At 43.2% G+C, this 21,602-nt stretch overlaps 2 protein-coding genes across 6 annotated transcripts in view; one reads left to right on the top strand and one right to left on the bottom strand.

The window, feature by feature from the left end:
* LOC125760686 (uncharacterized) overlaps positions 1–21,602 on the top strand; it is a 111,772-nt gene that overhangs the window by 12,174 nt on the left and 77,996 nt on the right. For 4 of the 5 annotated variants that reach the window (XM_049421059.1, XM_049421058.1, XM_049421057.1 and 1 more), the window contains one exon: positions 7,857–8,074. In XM_049421059.1, coding sequence (XP_049277016.1) covers positions 7,857–8,074 — 218 coding nt within the window. Of the gene's footprint in view, positions 1–7,856; positions 8,075–18,696; positions 19,476–21,602 lie in introns of those variants that run through there. The other variant, XM_049421060.1, reaches the window with a different exon arrangement.
* Positions 12,439–21,602, bottom strand: LOC125760679 (alkaline phosphatase-like). The gene is made up of 3 exons (XM_049421046.1): positions 20,380–21,602; positions 20,122–20,302; positions 12,439–18,767 (listed from the first exon to the last, which is right to left on the bottom strand). The coding sequence occupies exons 1-3, from the start codon at positions 21,256–21,258 to the stop codon at positions 18,142–18,144; spliced, it is 1,686 nt and encodes a 561-aa protein (XP_049277003.1). The 5' UTR covers positions 21,259–21,602; the 3' UTR covers positions 12,439–18,141.

Raw genomic sequence — 21,602 nt, 5'->3', positions numbered from 1 at the left:
TATTTTCTGAGGCAGAGAAAGAGTGTTTTCCGTACAGAAAGGATCAGCGTTTAGCATAGTGGGCCACGTATCGCAGGTACCCACAGGTATCGTTTGCGACATGGAAAGTTTGTTTGAAAAGGGACGTAGCGTTCCAATTCCAAGCTCGGTTTCAGCAGCGCTCGTCGCACAAACCGGTTCGTCCGGTGACTGGTAGAGTTTTACCCCGCAACATCGTTATACCATGCTTGTTTTGGTCGTGCTCTTAAAACCCCTATTTCACGTTTTGCAGGTTCGAAGATTCAGAACCTTTCGCCGAACTCGGTTCGATTGGAAAGGTGATGATTGTACTCAGTCAATCCAGGAAAAACGGGTTCCCGTCCATTCTTGTACACGCGTGCGTGCGAATGGATTCTTGCATCTCGTTGAAAAGAATCGATACATCGGTCGAATCTCACGGTCCACCAATTCCAGCTGGCTTGATTGGACAATCTTAGGCGGAAGGGTTAGTTTGCGCAACTATCTGCCCCGATATGTGGCTGCCTCGTTTTGTGGTTAGCGTTAAACGGCGTCTGGGCTTCACGGCCAATCAATGGTGAAGATTGTAGTGATTGAAAGGGGCAGGCAAATTTGCATAGTTTTGCACTTCTGCTCGATCCGAACCGTATTGAAGGATGCTGATTTATGCATCAGCTTCGGTGAGCGATACGAAAGACTTTGAAGGTTAATTTGAGTCCCAGCGCGACGAGTTAATGATGCACCTTCAGCCGGTATGCATTTCTTAAGATGCTGACTGGCAATGCTCTAGGGATGTGTGAAAGTAACCAGAGAATCAATGGGAAGTTTTACCCTTTTTGTCGGTTAGGAGCAATGGCTCGAGGTTTTGCAACTTGCTTTAGGGCAGATATGCTGATATAGGATATCTACTATACCCATGGGGATGACGGAAGCTATCGCTATTACCAAATTTATCACTACTCCAAATGTGCACTTTGACTCCCTGAGGAATAGACGTTCCACGTTCCAAACGCCGATAGACGCAACAGTACAAAAGCATCCATAGACGAGACGACGACGACGACGCATGTTGGTGGTCTTTGTGCCTTTACCTTGGTACGAAGCGGGTTTCATCCTTAGGCACAAATGGATAAATGGCTATCCAAGTGTAACCAATTGCAATGCGATGGGCAGCAGACAGGCAGGTGGAATAAACGAGTCTATTAATCTTCCGCTTTAATTAGTTTCCCTCCAGGTAATGGTTCGGTTTTACCACCGTAGAAATGGCTTTCCTTGCAGAGTGTTCCATTTATTTATGTATTATTTTTTTGCACAACTTTTCCAAGATGCCCAATGAACGAGCAAACGAACAAGTACATAAAGTTCAAAGCTTAAATGCGCAGTGTGCGATTCGGCAAACAAAAAATGGTAACACTCTCGCTTGCGGAGAGGAAAAGGAACACGAACAGCAAAACGAGTGGAAACTTTGGGGAAAAAAATATTCAGCCATGAAATGCCAAGCAGAGAAAAGTCAAATCAACGATAATCAAAGTGTGGCTGTGAAATGCTCTTTGATTTCGTTTATTCAATACATTTGTGAGTGGCTCTTTGTTTCGAGTAAGCTTTCCTTTGTGCAGGCGCTGTGAAGCTTCACTGCCGTGTGTCTTGCGTGTGTAGTTTGCGTACAACCGAACAACGAACACACTTGTCTGGTTCTGCTCTATTCATTTCCGCGATTTGGAATGCTTCGGGTTCGTGTGACATTATCATAAATCGTAACATGTGCCGCATTGTCTTATGGATAGCAATTCCCAAATATGAACCTTTTCTATGGAAATATGTCTTCAACTAACCCAAACTGGTCGATATATTGTTGCGTATTTGCGTGAGTTTCGATCTAACCCTAATTTCACGACGGTACTGTTTTAGATTTATTTCACTGATTTGACTGAATCAAGTTGTATATCCACATTCTTAAAGTGATTATTATTACATTACATAAACAGGTATGATTTACCATACATTTTATTTTAACTAAACAAAAATAATTTAACAAAATTACAAATAAAATGATTATTTTTACCATGCATTGTTTTTAAATTCTAATCCGAATCACTGAATGAGTTTTTAAAGGAGTTTTAGTCTATTACTTTGTGAGTTCTATATGTTGAAGAGTTAAAATAATATCTTTAAATAATTCAATAAAATAAAGTTGTCGCTTTATTATAAAAACAAAGACATAAGAGGGTGTGCTGATGGTATTTAGATGTTAAACAAAGATTCCCATTTATACATGACGCATCGAAAGCAAGTAACAAAACACACAAAAATAAGCAAGTTTGGGAGTAAGGAAAGAAAAAAAACAAACTCCGAAGCACACACCAAACCACGTATATTTTACCGTATGTTACAATGAAGTGTAAGATGTGGACCCGTTTTCCGTGACGGCGACCGAGAGACAGCTTGAGAGAATCGTATATATCATTTGCTTGCGTTCTGTGGCCCATTTGTCGGGTTCTGATAGACTGTTATGTTCTATCCGCTGGCACTGACTACGTCTTAAGACAGAGAATAGACATACCAGAAACACACATAGACAGCGTCGGAAAAAAAAGAAGTGGAACTTACTTCGTGTGACAGGTTTTGGATACGCATGGGGATGTTGTTCTATGCGGCTTGAAAAAGCAAATCGATATGTGAGGGGGCATTTTTTCATCTGCGAACCAGCTTCCAAACAACCAGTGTGTCGGTTTAACTCTTGAATACCCGGGGACAGGGCACTTGAGAAACGCTTGATAAGTGTCGTTTGAGTTTAGGTTTTTTGATTCGCTTCCCGTCCGGAACCGTGCTGGCTCACACCGGTCTAATGTATTAACATTGTAATCTGGACCCATTTATCTTGACGTTTTAGATGGCTTCAGTGACGCCTACCGTTCCAGCATCGACGGGAAGTAGGAAAATAAAGGAAAAAGCTAACACATGTGGAGCAAGTAGATTTACAGAACCCACGTGTGGTTTAATGTGGCCGTGTGTATGTGTGGTTCAGCGTACATTGCATCAGGACAGAAGTGATAAAGTAATGACAAGTTTTTTGCTTCTAACCTTTGAAGCAACTTTCACTTCTTTTGCTCACCCTTGTAGTATGCTTTTCACTCACTTTCGGTCGTCCCATTACATTCTTATCCTTTCACCCGCAACGCCCGTTACCGATGGCCAAAAGTTTCAATAAATCATCTCCGTTGAGAATACTTGTTCGTCTTTTTTTTCTCCAGCTCTCCCCACCCCAAAAAAAAGGTGGAACGGTTCGTGGAGCGTAAAGGAAGTTTCCGCTTCGGTTAGGTTTGGTGTTTGGATGGCTAGAAGCTGAAATTAAGTGAAAAATATGATACATTTATCATTTTTACCCAACATGGGAACGCGCTTGGAACGTAACGTGTAACGTCGAATGTGTGGGACGATGGCAAATGAAAGTTCGATAAAAGTGTGGCAAAGGAATGTGTTTGTTGAGATTGCTGATGTGCTCTCCAGTTCATTGACTTGCTTATTGTTGATGTGTGTAAGAAACGATGTGTAGATATGATAAATCTACTGGACCGTGTTTTTATGTTAAGGAAAGTGTTTTGGTTCGATGGCGGCCGGGAACTGAAATGATGCAAAGGGTTCACAAGGCACGTTTGGGTTGCATTTTATCGTGTCCCTCTTACCCCGAAGGGAGTTATTTCAAGTATCGTGATGGGGCAGAAATAAATCTGCTAGAAAAACGATTGCTAACCAACCATACGGTAGATAAGATTAGGTTTGATAAAATGATTACACACATTTATTATCTATAAATTGGACGAAACTTATGCGAAGCGTTGGATATTGTGATATGCGACGAATCAAATGGACATTTGTTGCTTGGAGCTCAGCTGTGGTTCGCAAGGAAGCAGTTTCCAAATTACTTAACTTGTTCGTTTTTATGCTGCGAACAAATTAAGAAAGCAACACACCAAAAATCAATGGTCCGCAACATTGTGCCGGTAAGGTCTTAATTCTATTTCTGTGTGTTTTTTCCCCCCGCTTCACTGTAAACGTGGTAGAACAACAGACTTCTTCAAGCGAAGAACCAGAATCTACTCACGAAAGGTCGTTTTTCATCAACATGAAGCACCAGGCGTCTCCATTGTTAAACGTACTGGGCGCCTCCATTAGCTGACGCGTTCGGCATTCTATCGTGCGGGGGTATGTAAATCCGGACATCCAACGTGCCGTGTCACACTGAAACGCTAGAAGCAGGAGTCAGGAGAGTAAACAAAAATTAACTTTCGAAATTATAAAATCATTTCGGTGTATAAAGACATCGCCAATTAATCAGCGAAACATCGAGAGGTAGAAAGGCGAATGCCTTTTCACTTTGCTCTACTACAAGATCCATTGTTCCGTTCGTACTCACGGGATGGGGGCAAATATCGGTGGAAAGAAGAAAGGGAGGGAAGTAGGGGGAGGGGGCAAGCAAGATTAGAACATCTTACCATCCAGCGCCGTCCTTCCGCGAGCTGATCATGTTCGTGGAATATTTCATGGAATTTCGCCCCTTCCCACAAGACATTATTTTGTTTTTTTTTATTCTTAAACAGTCGCAAATCTCTCACGCCATGTTTCGCCATTGTAAGGAACAGCGCTAATAATGCACGAAAGCGGAGAGCAAACTTTTTTTTTTGAAAACTTGTAGACGCACGGATCGGCCAGATTCAATGATGGGCCAGTGATGGACACGTCACGGTGACTTTTGTCACCGCGTCTCGCGTTGACGTTTCGCGGGAACAGTGCCGAGATCGTCGCATCATCTCCGCCGGTGTATATTTATCTTTTCGATTTTAACTTTTGCTGCAAGCGCACGGTTACGCTGAACGGGCGGTACGGTCGGAGGCGCTGAGGTCAAACAATGACGAAGCAGTCAAACCGAAAAAGCTCGTTAGGGCTCGAGGCTCGTGTGCCACGGTTGAGCAGCTTCGATTCGCGGGGTGACGAATTTCGACATGACTTTTGAATAAACACCGCTTTCGGTGCGAAATAGCAATAGAAAAGTAATCAGTACGGCCCGTAAAATGGTGATTTTAATGATAAAGCGATGACTGCTCACGGGAATCGTCTGGTGGCTGGTGAAAGGTGAAAGGTACGCGGCACAACCAACGCATCGCACGGATCCGGAAACTGTGGCTAGGGAAAGCAACTGTACCCTGGTAGATTTTCGTCCCTGGGAAAGTTTGTCTAAATTTCGTTTCGTTTCCATTAGCACGGTCGGAGCGTGTTCGATTTGTGCTGTCGTCGATTCGTTAAGCTGAAGCCACCGTTTGATTTCGCATGGGCAATGGAATTTGCTATTGGGACAGCTTTATTACTTTCCGGCGTTCATTCGAGGTTTGCCAGCGTCGAATGGTACAGGGATGAAGAAGTTTGATGACTTGCGCCCATGAAGATATCGTTAAACAGAGAGCCGATGAAAAATCGAGATTAAGTCAACCGAGAACTAGCAACCGTACTGGCCTGTGTCAACACAATTACTTGATAATGATGGGAAAACTCATCAACCCACTTTGCTTGCACGGATCGCGGGAAACCCAAACCACCCGGTACGAAGGGTTTATCTACTCGGCCGTAAGATAATTTTTCCGAAAACTAACTTTGAAGTGAAACTGAAACGGTGAGTGAGGTTTTGATCGTGCAGCAAAATTAGCTTCCTACACCAAATCGCTTCAAATTCACCATTTACCCTCGTTCAACACCATCATATTTAAATGTTCGTCTGAGTTTTAAGCGTTTCATACGAATCGGAAGATTTGTGCTGGCATGTATATGAGGGTGTGGGCGCACTTTTTTCCTCCTTTGCTGGATAAATCAATTGTCAATTCCGGACCGTGTTTTGCTTCTGGGGGTTTTGTTTTATCCCAGCACAGTCTCCAATTGTCTTGTCTATTCGCCCTTCGAAACGTGTGCCAGATGGTGAAGAATGGAACACTCCGATGGAGTACGGTAGGAAACGAATGGGTCGAATTCGTAAGATCCTTCGAGCTAACGCGTTAAATTACAGAAGCATTTTGTCCCACCTTTACCCCCTCCACACCCTTTACTCCCTTGATTGCACCCTGCAAAGCGCACCCTTGCACATTTACCACCCGCTGAAGGACGTTTGGCTATTTTGTTTGCATAGGGCCATTGCGTTGGCGGCGTTCGGGCTGTATTTATGAAGGTACATCGTGTCCGGATGCGAATGGTAAGTGTGCTAGTGGGGTGGGACGCGTATTTGATTTCGGTTCGCGCCTGCCGAAAGCAATGTGAAGCGAGTAGCGGGATAAGGCAGATCGGCCAAATAAACGACCATCCGGCCCACCGGGAATATGATCAATATTTGATATTCAGAAGCCGTTTTCAAATGAATTAGGAGTGGCGTTAAGGATTTATTTATTGTGCGAACGGCTTCGCGTTCGTGTTCGGAATGGAATGAAACCGTTTCGATCAAGATCGAAAGATTCCGTCGCTTCTTGGGCGACACGGGTAATTGAAAAGCTATCGCAACGGTTGTCGATGTTTCGCTAATGTTGTGATAATTTGAAGATCCGTGATTTATGCTATCGCACGTCAGGTGGAAATTGTTTGAATCGAACCGTACCATTCCTGGAACGTGTAATGTGATGTTTTAAGTTTGGTGTCTGCTATCGGGTGGGAGTGCATAAAATGTTGTAATGCTTTGTCAAAAAAAAAGTAATTGTATTGTATGCGGCAAAACCAGCTTGAAATTAGGTTTTATCGTGAGGACACACACAAAAAAATGGCAATGCAATTTTGAAAATTGAAGATTCCATCATTCTCCGTTATGCATTGTCATCGAACAAACGAGATGGATAATAGGAATCGCTTCACAAAACCTCAAAAAATCTCATTCCATGAAATGGTTACTATCAGCCACGCGTAGATCGGAGCGTTTGTTAGCGCTAGAGAAAACCGAGAATCAATTCACCCACAGCTAAGAACGCTGAACCATCCTACCACCGGTGGCACAAAAGCCATCCGTGGCGGGTGTTGGTGTTGGGAAGTAAGTCGAAGGAATGAACTGAAAAGAAAGTAAAAATAGGGAAAGGAAAAGTAACGAACCCAGCAGTCGGCACGGAAAGGATTTTTTTGTGGTGCACGACGCACGCAACGCGCGATGGTGTGATGATCGGAACCAATCTCCTTCCCAGGGGTAAAGCGAGAAATCAAAGTGAACTTTTACTCCAAATAAAGAAATCAAATTTCATCGAAGAAAAATGCGCCCCAGCCGAAAATCCGTGGAATCCGATAAACTTCTTGTCAATAGGCTTTTCTTCCATTTTTCGGTCACCGATCCTTTCGCCACGGTTCCTTCTTTCCTTCTTTTGAAGCTGGGTAGCACACTGGCAGCAGCATTTTTCTTTTTCTGGTGGAGGGCGGTACGGCATGCTGGGATATTTATATCCCTGGAGAGTTTTCCTGGTTGCTTTGCTGAAGCTCCCGTCCATCCATACGGTCCATGTCGATTGGATCGAGCAACGCGGGTCGCGCATGCAACCCGGTAGCTGATTTTTTGTTTCTTTGTATGCGGTCTACATTCTTGATGGTGTAGAATGTGAGAAGAGATTTGGAAAAGATTGCAGCCGGTATTAACACACACACACACACACACACACAAAACGAGTGACGTCCGTGGGTCGGTCGGGTGGGGCATTCGGGAATATAAATTTCAATTCCATTGATCCGATGATTTCAGTTCGATTTTCACATCATTTAGTCGTTGGTTTCTCTCGCCGATAATGGAAAAGCATGTTGAGCGAATCTTCTTATTAATGTGAGTGGTTTGTTGTTGTTTCCTCTGTTTACAGCTTCGGTAACCGGCACGGGATTGAGGAATCTCTCACTGTCCATCAAACCACCGTGGGTGAGACGCGGCCAGGAGGCACAGCTGCACTGTCAGTATGAAATGGAAGGTGCACCACTCTACTCGGTCAAATGGTACCGGGGCACACTGGAGTTCTATCGGTATTCACCGTTTGAAAACCCACCAGCCAAGATTTTTCCATTCACCGGCATTAAAGTTGATGTGAGTATTACGGGTTGAGGGAGTTCATAAATGCATACATCTACTGTCTGATGGGCTAACGAAAATTTCATAACATTTAGCAAAGGTAATTATTCTTTCACTATCAGTTGAACGCCAAATCACAACCACCAATCATATGGTGAAACAATGTCACAATGTGGTTCATCATCGAAAGTCCCCTTCATCTAAAGACACTTGTGTTGTAAAGAGCATCGTATCATCATCATCGTTATCACGTTTGTCATCCGTCACACTATCTAACGGATTAGATTCGGCCGGCAAATGATTCATGCACTGGTAGTGACGCGAAGTCTTACACATTACCTCGGTACTGTTTAGTGATAGGAAAGAAAAAAAAAGCACACACAAACACACATATGATAAAGTAGGCAGCAGCGCGTTCCTGCTTCCGGGCTTTTCCGTTTACCACCACCTTTCGGGTTCGACTTTTACGAGGTCTCGTACCGAACAGCAATTAAATGCTGGAAATGAACGATAAAGCCCATAACCCAAAAGCCCTCGTATTCTTATGGCCTCTTTCAGCTGTAATTCCCGACAGCATGTCGACTTGGGGATGGGACTTGGCAGGGTGTGAAATGACGGGGCACGGATGTATTTGAGTTTGCTCTCACTTCATTTTGTGTATGTTGTGAATCCTTCTGCTACTTTACCCTTGGCACATACCACACACACACACACACAGCTCAATGCTGAGAGTCGCTTTGATGGTGCTTCCCGTCCCGTTGACTTGAACACCCGCCGGTAAACCGAACCACCCTTCCCCCTCGGTTTCTGTCGACCATTTGCGCAAAACGTAACACTGAGCAGCGAATCAACGCGTCCGGAAGTTTTTCTCGGTCGGTGGCAAGCGATGGGAGTGCTTAATAAAAGTGATTTTCTTTTCAACCGAGATAACATGAAACGAAACGTACGGCTTGCTTTCGCCACACGCATCGTAACGGGGCTTGGTGCTTGAAACTTGCATTCACTCATACGCCCTCGTGGATTTTGGTCTGTCCCAAAAAGAAAGAAAAAAAAGCGCACATAAAATTGCTCGTAAGCCGAATTCCCTGCTTGCTGAAGACGACGTCTTCCCTCCAACATCGGCTATGTCGCACACAGTGTGGATTTGATGACAATGTTGCTAAGAAAGCGGAGGCACAACGCAACCACGACTGGCATCTGCCGCTCGAGTTGGCATAGCGGCGAATCTGGGCCATTCCGCACCATTCCCTTTAGTAGGCAAGGGGTAAGGGGTGGAGGGGGGGCAGTTGCAGGGTAGTAGCTGAGTGGCAGGGAGCGGGTTGATGTGTGGATTTTATTTGTTTTGTTTTCTAAAAGCAGCACCAACTGAGAAGGCATTTATCTTCAACAATGGCGTTTATTGCGCTCGCAGAATCTAGCCCCTGGTAGAGTACTTCCCAGCTAACCTGTATTATCTCTTGTCCAACGTATATGCTGCGAACTGCTGTTTCCTGTGGCCAATTCGCAATGTTAACAGTTCGGTTAGTGTATTGTTCTAATTGAAGGAGAGAGGATCCGTTACCATACTTACCGCCATTGTTGTAAGCGAACTTCAAATGTTTTGTTCCGAATGTTATCATATGCTTTCGTTTTAACTCTAGTTCTTTGTAGTCTTTCCAGTAAATCGCCTTACATACAACTGCATACAAACGTGATTAAATAAGACGTTTATGTTGCTTTTCTGTGCAGATTGGAGAGTGATAAATTAAAATAGTTTGTAGAATAGAAGCTTTAGTTAATTCTACAACCAGCTAGCCAATTAGGTGTATAACACACAATTTATATCTTGTGTGCCTTTCAAGTGGCAAGGAATATTAATTAGCATAAGTTGTTTTTATATTTTCTTCACATGTTTGTGATGTAGATTATGCACCATGGAAAGGATTGCATCTCAAACAAAGACATGGTACCTTACAGCTATCGAGTGCTTTCATTTTTTCCATTTTTTGTTAATCAAACCATCCTTTACGGTGTAGATTTTTTATGAAAGACCTGTCTATACAAACCGGATATTGCTTGTCTTGTGATGTAGCATACTGTGTTTCTAGTGTGGATTTTTTTACATCTACACACAGAGAGAGAGAGAGAGAGAGAGAAAGAGAGACAGAGAGAGACAGAGAGAGAAAGAGAGAGAGAGCGAAGGAAACATGTGGGTGACATGAAGATAAAATGTCAACCCATGTGCATGACGTTAATTAGTTTACATTTCAGGACACCGATGTATGTATGGTTTCTACACCTAACGACATTAGACGTGGAGCAATATCGGTTTTTGTTGCTATGTCAACGCATATCTTTAGTATCTGTAACTCTTGCGTGTACCTACCATACGCGCTCACACTTTATCAAACTCGATCAACACTTAAGTGTGTACGAGAACGGTAAGCAACAGCATAAGAAAGGTGAATCAAATTTATGCCCCATTGATTGTCAAAAAGGTTAACTATACAGCGAGATGGCAAAACCCCTTTCTAGTACAAGGTATTTTGCTTTGTACGCTGGACAAAGAGCGCCTTCGATAGTAGATGGGATGGATTGTGCTGATAACACAAACGATTACAAGGAAAACTCCTTGAGACGTAATGGGCTATTGGAAGGTGAAAGGTTCGTCCAACAATAAAAGTAAGCATCCTTTTTTTGGGGCCGTTGTACGATAAAGATGGATTAGGGACAATCTTGATTATGACTATAGTTTGACTTATCTTCAACCATATACCTGGCTCATTGTTCATTCTGCAAGATTTACCACCAGTTTAATGTGTCCATTTGTCAACAAACCATTTAATGTAATATTTAAATTATGGCGTCCATAAATGATGAAATGGTTGAAAGATGTTGTGATACGGATGAATTGATTTGTTTGGGTATAAATGTAGGTTTTGATAAATTGTTCAAACTTCCTGGCCCCGAAGCCATAAGAAGACGATTCTAATTATTCAATTAGTGTAACGAGTCTAGACTCACCTTCGTTTTTTTTGTTTGTGTTTTATTTTTATTTTTTTTTGAGAATAAGACATACCAATCCTGCCACAGACACAAGACAATTTCGCTTGGAACAGTTTGCTCTCTTTTGTGTTACGATTCGCAATAGATTATGATCATTTAAAGTTTAATGGTCGGTTCCTGCTGTGTGTTTGTAATTGCAGCAGCTTTACTTTTCTCTTTTCGTACGATGTCTTTCACTATCTTGTATAGGGGGAAAAAGACCAAACTATTTGGTTTTCTTAGCCAGAAAGCTCATTTGCTCGCTTTTGTGACCGTAACTGGACCGACTGCTGTCGTAAAGAATTAACCATAACAATTACATTTAATATCTTCTCACCTACTGCACCCAATGCGACGCGGTACTGCATTACTAGCAGCTCAGACGAAGTCAGTTCAGCTGCGGATAAGCGCACAATGGTCACAGTAGCATACTTTTACCTCCGACCACAAAAAAGCTTAGGGCTTACCGATACACCATTGCACATGGTTGAGTTAGCAGTGATTGTCTTTCCTTCGGGGTGTGATACTTGTCCCAATCTTCCGACACTTCCTAATGGTGACGGTGCCACTGCAAATTGGTTGGCTGACGACAGTGGGTGGCAGTGTCGTAAAACCCGGGAAGATAATCACGTGACCATTAGCCCAATACGCTGCAAACACTTACCACGAGGCTTCCTAGAATGTCCTACCAGCAAGCAATCTGCAACTACACACACCCACACACACACACTGCCGAGAACATTTGATCCTTTTTCCTTGCAGCAGCAATCTTGAAATCTTCACCAGCTTCGGGAAAATCTTCACCTATCGTGGACGCTTTTAACTGTTATGGTTCCTTGTCTGTTCTGGTGGACGATTCGGTGAAGTGAACGGCACCTCCACGGTGGCAGTGACAGGTGACAGGAAGCACAGATTTCAAGCGTCAAGAAATAATGAGCCTCCGTTTCTCGGTCAGCTCCGACACTAGGTTCATCGATTCTGAGCGGTTTAATCTTCTCCCGGTCGGGGTTATAGTTTGTCGTTGCAGCTAGCGTACCAGAGCATACAACAGTGCCACCTAATGAGCGCCTAATTAATCAACCAAACTTGTCTCTCGCAAGCTGGCGAGATGGGAAGCATCTGTGTCAGGCGCTTGATGTTGATCGTACTACCGCAACGGAACGTCTTATCGTGATCAAGGTTCAAGGTTGGCTATCGAAGACTGTTGTATCGGTGCGGTTCAACAGCACTTCAACAAAACAATTAGTTCCACTTGGTCAGGCACATTACACGGTATGGTTATGCCGTGCACACGCACACCATCCCCATGTCATTGGCAGATTTTGCGACGATCATGTTCGACCGTTCGTATTGGCACGCCATTATTACCTGATGGTTCACACAGTACTGTACCGTGGGCTGGCAAACCGTGTACATGGTAACGAAAGGACACGCTAAAGCTGCTCTGACAGGGATCCGATTTACCAGACACCGGTGCAGTATTATAGCAGCGGTATGAATCAATTTGCATATCTAATCAAGAAATGAGCTTTACCGGACATTCGGACAGCACTGGATTATCTATCGGTTCACGGTTCAGTTGCGCTGGTGTGTCGACAGGAAAAGGTATGGCACTAGCACGTCCGGCACTGAGCATATGGTGTGCAAGGTGGTGGAGAAACCGTGGAGTACGATGATCCCCTTGGTCCTAGATCGCGCGGTTCCGTAACCGCCCGCCAAATAATGACCGTTTGTCTTTGTCTTCCCAGCCGGCCATACTGGTGGTTTAAATTAATCTGCGAGACGTCATACGACGATGCGCTCGGGACAGTATTCGACAAAGCTCATCCTTGATTACTGGTCACGGTTACTCGGTCCCGGTTGGACCATGCGAAGGGTAAACCAACGCAAAGTAAACAAAATCTCCTTCCATTGCCCAATGAACGGATCGCTTTCCAACGGCTGATGGCTGTGTGTACTCCAAGGTACGCTGAATTTCTCGTTCGTGCCTGAGTCTTGTGTAAATAATGTCAACTGATTGTGGTGTTACGAGTGGAGCACCTTTGCAAACGCAACATCGGTCGACGGCGGTAGTGCATTTTGCTAAAGATTTGAAGATTAAATTTCCCAGCATCACCAGCGAATCGAACAAAGCAATTCACACTGACCAAAGCTTTAACTAGCATGGATGCCTGCTTTTATGCGCGGTTATTTCATTACACATTTGATCAAAGGCTTTCAATTCCCTCTCCCCGCCTATTTGCATAATCGCTCGCTCATCGGGCAAAACGGAAGTGTTTGAGAAGTTGGCCCAAACCGCTGCTACTGCTCAACGATCCGCGCCTGTAATCTTGACGGAGGATTCTTCCACAATAAAGGTACTCTGGGGGCGGGAGGGTTTTTGGTGTATTCGCTTCCTGGTGTGATGCTGGAATGTGTGAATTTGACCGGATGAATGAAAGGACTGGCGAATGGTTTTGATTCTGTTCGATTACTCATCGTCGGGAATTAGAAATCGAAGGAATGGTATTCAGCCGAGAATTTAGTTCAATTAAATGGAAATTCTTATCGTCTTCGCTTGTTGGATTGCCTGGTCTCTTTTCGTATCTGTGCTGGCTATTTTTAGATTTGATGGGAAGGAACTCTGGATTTGGTTGTACTTTGTAGTTTAATTAATGATTTCAATGAACGCGGTGAAGCTACGAATAAACGTTGCAAAATGATGGAACTTTGTTTCATAAGCATACTGTATCCAAAACGGTGGAGGGATATGTATTTTTTTATTCGTAAAGTCAGAACAAGTCGTTTGTTGCCGGTCTGGATGAAAAAGGATGATTTTTAAAATTATATTTCTATATTTTTTATTCCAAAAAAGGACCAGGCCGTCTTGCTTATAGCAAATGATGATTTAAACTAGGATATAATTCTTTTTGGTTGGAAGACTTTTCCTTCTCCGAACCGTCAGAAAGCAGCTACATTATGCCTAAAAAATATTTAGCGATAAATGGAAATCCCGCCAATGTATTCTAAGCATGTTTGTATGTTGGTTATGCTTTTTGATGCTTTGCCTAATTAGATACGACACCCTCTTGTCGGTAAAATAATATTTATTTATTTAAATAAATTCGATAATTACGGCTTTTGCTAGCGATTAATTACGTTACTACTTAAACGTTCCCTGTCATATTCAATTACTGATCTAATATTTACAGTGCTTTTCTATGAACAAGTGACACATTCTACTATTTTACTTATACAATACTTTGAAATGCTTTAAAACAGTTTCATTCCTAACTATTTATAAAACCCGTTCTAAATACGATTGCGGGTTCTTAATGCAAAATATTATTCTTCTTCTTGGCTTTACGGACTTTCATAGGTCATGCCTGCCATTTCTGGTATACTAGACTTATTTGTACTACGTAGCTGGATAGTCAGTCCTTGCCAGGGGGTACGGTCTGGATGGTATACGAAATACGGTGACTAATTAGGGTTCTCATATTATATAAAATATATTCACTATAAACTCTTCTCTTATCGTAAGTAGATATAATTTCTCTAGGGTTTCAATTGCTTAATTGCTTATTCAATTGACTTAGTTCATTAGTTCATCGTAAAAAAATATCCTTAACTGGTGTAAATCATTACTAATTCCTAATGCGTATGTGCTTTTTTTCATGCCATTTGACGCAATTATAATTATTTTAACTCATTAAATGCAAAACCGATGATGGCAAATAATATGCAAAGGCCTTAATAGTGAGTTTTGCAAATTACTCAAGTTTGTCCTAGAATTAAACATTTCTCTTGAACGATAAACGGCTTAGAAAAATATTGTCGTGCACTAAAAAATCCACCCATCACATATTCTTCTTGGCTTAACGACCTTACAGGTCACGCCAGCCATTTCTGGCTTACTAGACTTATTTTACCACGTAGCCGGATAGTCAGTCCTTGCTACGGGGGAACGGTCCGGATGGGATTTGAACCCGGTCCGGCCGTGTGGACTGGCGCCGTTTATCACATGCACCACCGGACCGCCCTCATGCCTACCGGACCCATCACATATTATAGACTAATATTTATCAATTAAAAGACATATGTTTATTATCCGTGTTATTCACCCATCCGACAGCGACTTAATCCCAATAAGCACGAACAATCGACTTCCCACCATAATTGAACATAATTTTACTATTAAAAACTATTAAAGAAATAAAGACAATCATATTAGGTATAACAATTTTTTCACTCATTTTGAATTTTATGAAATTATTAAAATACTGCCAGCCTAAATTCTGGTTTGTTATTCTGTTGATAGGAGTTATTAAGAAGAATGCTTAACCGTTTCAAGTCGGTATCGTTTATCCCTTGGCAGTATAAGGATAGAAATTGTTCACGCCTTACAAAGAAGTTCCTGTTTTAGTAGTCGAAAAAAGGGTCGGAGAGCAAATCTTTTCAAATGACATGCTCAGGTATTATTATCCTTTATAGATAAAAAGCTCGGATAATGAGTATCATGGAAACCGAAAGTAAAGCTTGTTTGGGCATGGCAATGCACAATTCGTTTTGAGTTGCTACTTTTTGAAGTGCTTTTTATTTGTTGTCTGCCTTGTGAGCCTTTGCAATGATGAACGTCGGTGACCGATAAGTATGGGTGAAAAACCTTCATGACTCTCCACACATACAGCTGTGATGTTCCGTTAAGTTCGTATTGGTAAGGGACTGACCACGAAAACAAGTGAAAACGAAAGCACAATTTTAATTACATAAAAAGAAATCATCAACTACGATGGAGCGTTTGAATACGGTCAGGACAGAACCCTTCCCAACGGTCCCTATTTAGTAGGGTGATGTAAAGATGGATGGATTATCAAAGCCGAAGAGCTACGTGGAAGAAGAATAGGAGCGAAAAAAAAAATCTAAATCAAACCGGATCAACTCATACCCGGGTAGATTGTGCATCTGTAGATGGCTTTTTTATGCATGTTGTTTATCTGGACCTCCGAACCGAATAGAAGTTGGCTACGGGCAGAAGGCTGCCATCATCTTCGTTTTGTTCGTTGATGACTTTATTTTAATTAAGATCATTAATTATGATTTTTAATATCAAACTTGTGCCCAACCAAGCGCCGAACCGTGGATCCGGCCATGGCACGGTACCGACGGTATAAGAACTTCAAATCAAGCGCCTTGTTTGAACGCTACGGTCGTCGTCACCCTGCCCGTTGCGTTCCGTTAGCGAAAAGGATAAAAGAAAGTACGCCGAGGGTGTTGAGAACGAAACTCTCTCTTCACCGTGTATTCGATGGTTTGTCGAAAGTCTTACCAAATTGTTCGAGTGAAAGTAATTGATCTTATGTTGTTTCCCCTTTGCTGGGAACACTGAAGAGCGCTATTGGATGATGGAACCTTGATAAGACGGGCACAATTTTACGGCACTGATCGGATTGAATTACGGATAGAGATGTAGAGGTACTAATTTGTTTTGCATCCGTAACACGAGTGGTGTACATGTTAAAATTGTTATAAAAATTTCATAATAGTAGATTTTGTTACACATATCAAAATTCACAACAGTACATCACTATACTTTGGAGTGATAATTTGCTTTTTAAAAATAGTGTTATACTAAACGTGTTCGTACACACAAGAAAGATCAGCCAATTGACTGAATGCTATTATAGGAAAATCATTTTTCCCTTCTATCGTGGAAGTTCGTCACACAGCGCTGCTACTGTAACGGGCGGACAGAAATCAATTTCTTAAATCAACCACAAACACTAACCAGGGATCAAGGGAGGTGGCCTGTAAGAAGTCGTTTTTTTATGAAACCAATCATTTGCTTCACGCTGTGCCAAAAGTATCGGAACAAGCGTGAGCGAAAGCTTCACAAATGCCAAAGCAATCTGCACGTATCGGGTACGGATTTGAAACGGCGAACAGCAAAACTTCTGACACGCGCAGAATGATGGATAGTGACCAACGCACCTGCAGGTGGTGGTGCGGAATTTGAGTCGGATTAGCGGTCAGTTGTTAGACGGACACGTTCAACTAATGGAACCGTATCCACATTTTTCTCCCACCTACTGGCTTCACTGGAATCGAAGGGAAATGTCCATTTGTGTTAGTAAGTTCTAAGTTCCCGTTCGCTCGTTTTCTCTAGATGGCCCAGACGGTCAGCTACAAACGTTTTTTTTGCCCAGAAAGTGCACACAGTTTCACTGGAAAGCATTTAGCAATGGCGCGGTACGAATCGATTGATTGCACCAAGCGGAGGTACTTCATTAGGCGATCCTAATTTCACTCTGTGGCAAAGAATGTAGCCAGAGCGTGGCAAAGGCAGCCTTTTGCGTGGTGTCGTTTTGTTCTCGAATCCCTTGCGTCCGTAAGTTTCGGTGGGTTGGCCGTGGGAAAAACTTTTTGATTAATTACGGTTTCGCAAGGCCTACAGGTGCCCCGAACCAGATCAGGGAATCGATTACCGTCCGCGTTGTTGCATGAAAATAGCAAAATGGCGCACTGAAATAGAAAGTTTGCGCTTTTCTCTCCCGACGTGGATCGGAACGGAGGGGGGGGATGCTTTGTGTGTGTGTGTGTGTGTGTGTGTGTGTGTGTGTGTGTGTGTGTGTGTGTGTGTGTGTGTGTATAAAGAACGAAGAAGAAAATAAACACGAAAAAATGACTACGAGCTGAGAAAAGTGATAGGATAGAAGCAATCAAATATTTAAACAGTTCACATTGTTCTCCGCAAGCTTTTTGCTGTTTGGGCGTGGAGCCCACGCTTGGTCAAGGATCGGCGCGAAGTTTGCCAACCGTAAAGTAAAAACTGTCGTTTGTTATCGGAAAAGTTGTGTTTTTTGTTTATCGGTACGGTACATTCACCGGTTTCCCTTTTGCATAGACTGAAGCGTTTCTTTGCGAAGGGAAACTCATTGGTATTTTGGTTGTAAATAATTTCCGATCGCACGTTTCGCAAGCCGTTACAATAAATTTATTACCTTTTGTTTTGTTCGTTTCTTCCTCAATGTTTAGCATTTCTTATAAGCATTATCCCTGCGCGGTTGATACTACACTATCTAAAATGCATGTGTTCGTAGATATCCGAACAGGAGGAGCATCACCAGTAAATGTTTTACCGCGCGAAGCGGTTCCGCCGTTCCACCTCGTAAACGTTCCCGGCACGCATCCGATTGCTGGAACGTGTCCGGTCCAAGACAGGCGGCATACAGCAGTCCGTGTCCGATGACGTGCTGCTCGTAGAGACCGCTAAAAATATGTGCCCAAGGGCCTTGGGCAAACACGGCCACGTCATCCCCACCGTGCGTTTCGTCCTCGTAGGGTACGGCGGCCGGATACGTGAAGTCCGGATCGTGATATCGGTCCCGCATGTCGTCCGGATTCCTGCGGCCACCGGTTTCATAGAAGTGGTCCGAATAGCTAGGACCGTTCGCGTAGGTCAGCGTGAAGAACGGCATCCGGTCGAAGCGCGAAAAATCTCCGGTCGAGAGGATATCGTTACCTCGCACCGGATATCCTCCGATCGTGAACGTATGCGAATGGTCCGCCGTCACTAGCAGCAAAGTTTCCTGTACGTTGTCACCCAGATGCTGAACTGTACGCTCGACGGCTCGGTGTAGTTCCACTGTCTCATCTAACGCAAGCTTCGCCAAATTATCATGATGTGCGTGATCAATGCGTCCACCTATTCAATCGTATAGGACAAAAAAAACAAGGCTGAGTTTAACCCCATGCTAACCCTCTACCAATAGTGAAGCATGAAGGCGAAAGATTAGAAAACGTTGGCACTTTGACACGCATGACGTGGTATCATTGCTAAAACAATGCCACAAAGCTGACTTCCTGCAGCTCTTCAGTTGATGGTTGAGTCGTACATAAGGTTTGAAAAATTGAATCACTGCACCATTGTGAAACGCGTTTACTACAACAGCACAGCATGGTGTCTAAGGAATCCGGTTTGGGAGGGTTGGAAAAGGCCACCGGTGGGGAAGCACTGCATCAATCACGTCAACTTGTCATCACATTCGGCTCGTATGTTGCCAGAGCATTTGCGTACCCAACAAGCAACTCTATGCCCAAGAGCACGTAAACAGACGAGATGGAAATAAATCGGCCAAAGTGTTCGAGTAGACGAAAATCGGTGGGGAATGTTTAAATGGTTTAAAGGCTCTTTATCGGAAAAGCTCTGGCCATCAGGGAAATTGTACTGCTCTCCTGCTGCAAGATGTAATGTTCCGTACGAGCAGGAGATGAACACACATTTCTGTCTGCGTGATTGCTAGCGGAAAAAAAGGATCTTTTGACACAGAAATGGGTAATCGGCTTCAATTGAAACCATCCAATTCGTAGCTACATTCACTGTGCGTAGTGAATCAATATGACAAATAAGCAAGTAAGTATGGCTTTCGAATGAAAAGCTATGAAACAAGGCATTTACATCAACTACTGGATGATGTTACGATTTAACATCTATATTAAGTGGATCACTTAAGAAGTACTACGTGAAATTGAATTATGTTACTGTTCCTTTATCTAATGTGCAGCTGTTATAGCACTTACAATATATAAGTGCAAAATATAATTGAAAACTAATAACACTGCTAGCAATACGGCTAGGCCGTTCTACATGAATTAAAAGAAAAACTAATAAAACTGGAAAACAGATTCAAGTCACACAATAACATTCATTAACGATAGTATATAAGCACAGTATAAAGCTACAATTATACTATAGTTTACAATCACATAATATAAACAAACATCTGTTGCTCATCTCAAATAAGTTACACTCAAATACGTTTCTTTGCATGAAAAATAACCTCTTATGGTGCTTTAGTTGTTTGAATTGCAAAATTTAAATTAAATAAAAACGATTAATTGCCTTGATTAAAAAATACTCAAAATATACTACAGTCTTGATTTTGCAATATATTTTGCAGCTTACGAAATTACTAACAAAATAGACACACACACCGAAAACTACTTTGCATATGTTTTAGTAATTAATATTTAATGCAACTATATACTACAGCACTTACCTTCTACCAGTAACACAAATCCACGATCGTTGCGTTGAAGTATCTCCAATGCTTTCACCGTCATTTCTTCGAGCGATGGTTCACGTAGCTGATCGGCCAGCATTCTATAAGACATGTGATTTCCGTTGAATAATCCAAACAACCGATCCACCCGGTCGGGTTGGACGGCCAACAGTCCTGCCTGGGGAACAGATTTCGATAAGGCGTTCACATTTGGGGGGGCGATTCTATGGGGAGCTGTTGGCTCATGCTACATACCCGGTCATGTATGAATTGGGCCCGCTGTTCACGTGCTGCTGTTAGCTCGATCCACTCGGTCACGAGATTGCGACCATCCGTACGTCTTCCCGGTTCGCCATTACTATCGAACGTGCCAGTTGGATAGAAATGTCTTGATCCACCACCGAGTGCCACGGTAAGGTTTGTCCCGATATCGCCATGAACTAACTGCGCGGCAATGTCTACACAGCCCGCAGGCAATTCCGTATCATCTTCCCAGTAGCGTGCCCCGGAGACGGCGTACGCAACGGCCGGTGTTGCGTGGGTTATTCGTGTATTAGTGACGATGCCCGTCGAGCGACCATCCTCCTGGGCGTACTTCAGTATTGATGTCAAACGGTTCGACTCCTGCAAACTGAGTGGGCAGTTCTTTAGCGGCACATGACCACTGACCCCGATGGTGCCATAATTGTTCTTCACTCCCGTCAGGATGGCGGCAGCCGTACAGGATGAATCCGACACTTGATAGTTAATGCAGTAAGTCTTCGCGAGTCCCGTATGGGGGAACGTTTCGAAGGAAAGCTCCAACTCTTCGCCGCCCATGTACATTCGAGTGGCAGCGAGCGTCGGTATTGACAAGCCGTCTCCCAGGAAGATGATTACGTTTTTGGCCACGGCAAGGTTTTGCTTGCTATGCTCTAGTTGACGACGTAGTCGGGCTTGCCCACTAGCCTGCCAGTACTCACGATCCTTTTCTCTGGTAGGTCCCGTAGGGGGCACCCAGTCCGGGTTATCCATCGGATGGGTTGGTCCCAAATCTGCAACGGTGACAAAGGCCGACAATGGACTGCCGGTCACACCATGTACCGTGATATGTGCACAAAAGCAAGTAAGAAGCAGAACGCAAATTAGTACCATTATTGCGGAGACCGATGCGTGACTGACCACAAACACTTCGTTTCTGTGTGGTTTAAGGTGTTTACGCCAATTTCCGTCTAAACCGCACTAATTGTGTTTTATCCGGTCCGTGGAGAAGATAAGATCGAACACTTTTATCGACAAGATAGCTAACGATAGCTGTAATGTGATAATAATCCGTGAAGAATAATTGCATCTAGATATGAAAGCTGCACCGTAACTCAGTTTCTGATCAATCGATATCAGCTGGTTAATTTGTAAAAAACAGGATGAATGTTTCGTGCTCTTTTACTTCTCCATCCTAATCGATCGTATGTTTATTTTCTTTTTTTATTTCACTATCT

This window comes from Anopheles funestus, chromosome 2RL (assembly GCF_943734845.2).
Source record: "Anopheles funestus chromosome 2RL, idAnoFuneDA-416_04, whole genome shotgun sequence".
NCBI classification, from domain to species: Eukaryota; Metazoa; Arthropoda; class Insecta; order Diptera; family Culicidae; genus Anopheles; species Anopheles funestus.
The sequence above is the reverse complement of the archived record's forward strand: the minus strand, read 5'-3'. Positions and strand labels throughout refer to the sequence as shown.

Coding starts and splice junctions, on each gene's coding strand:
- LOC125760679 (XM_049421046.1), bottom strand. CDS start 21,258: ATGGTACTAATTTGCGTTCTGCTTCTTACTTGCTTTTGTGCACATATC. Junction 20,303..20,379: donor CCCAATTCATACATGACCGG/GTATGTAGCATG, acceptor TCTGTTCCCCAG/GCAGGACTGTTGGCCGTCCA. Junction 18,768..20,121: donor ATTTGTGTTACTGGTAGAAG/GTAAGTGCTGTA, acceptor ACGATTGAATAG/GTGGACGCATTGATCACGCA.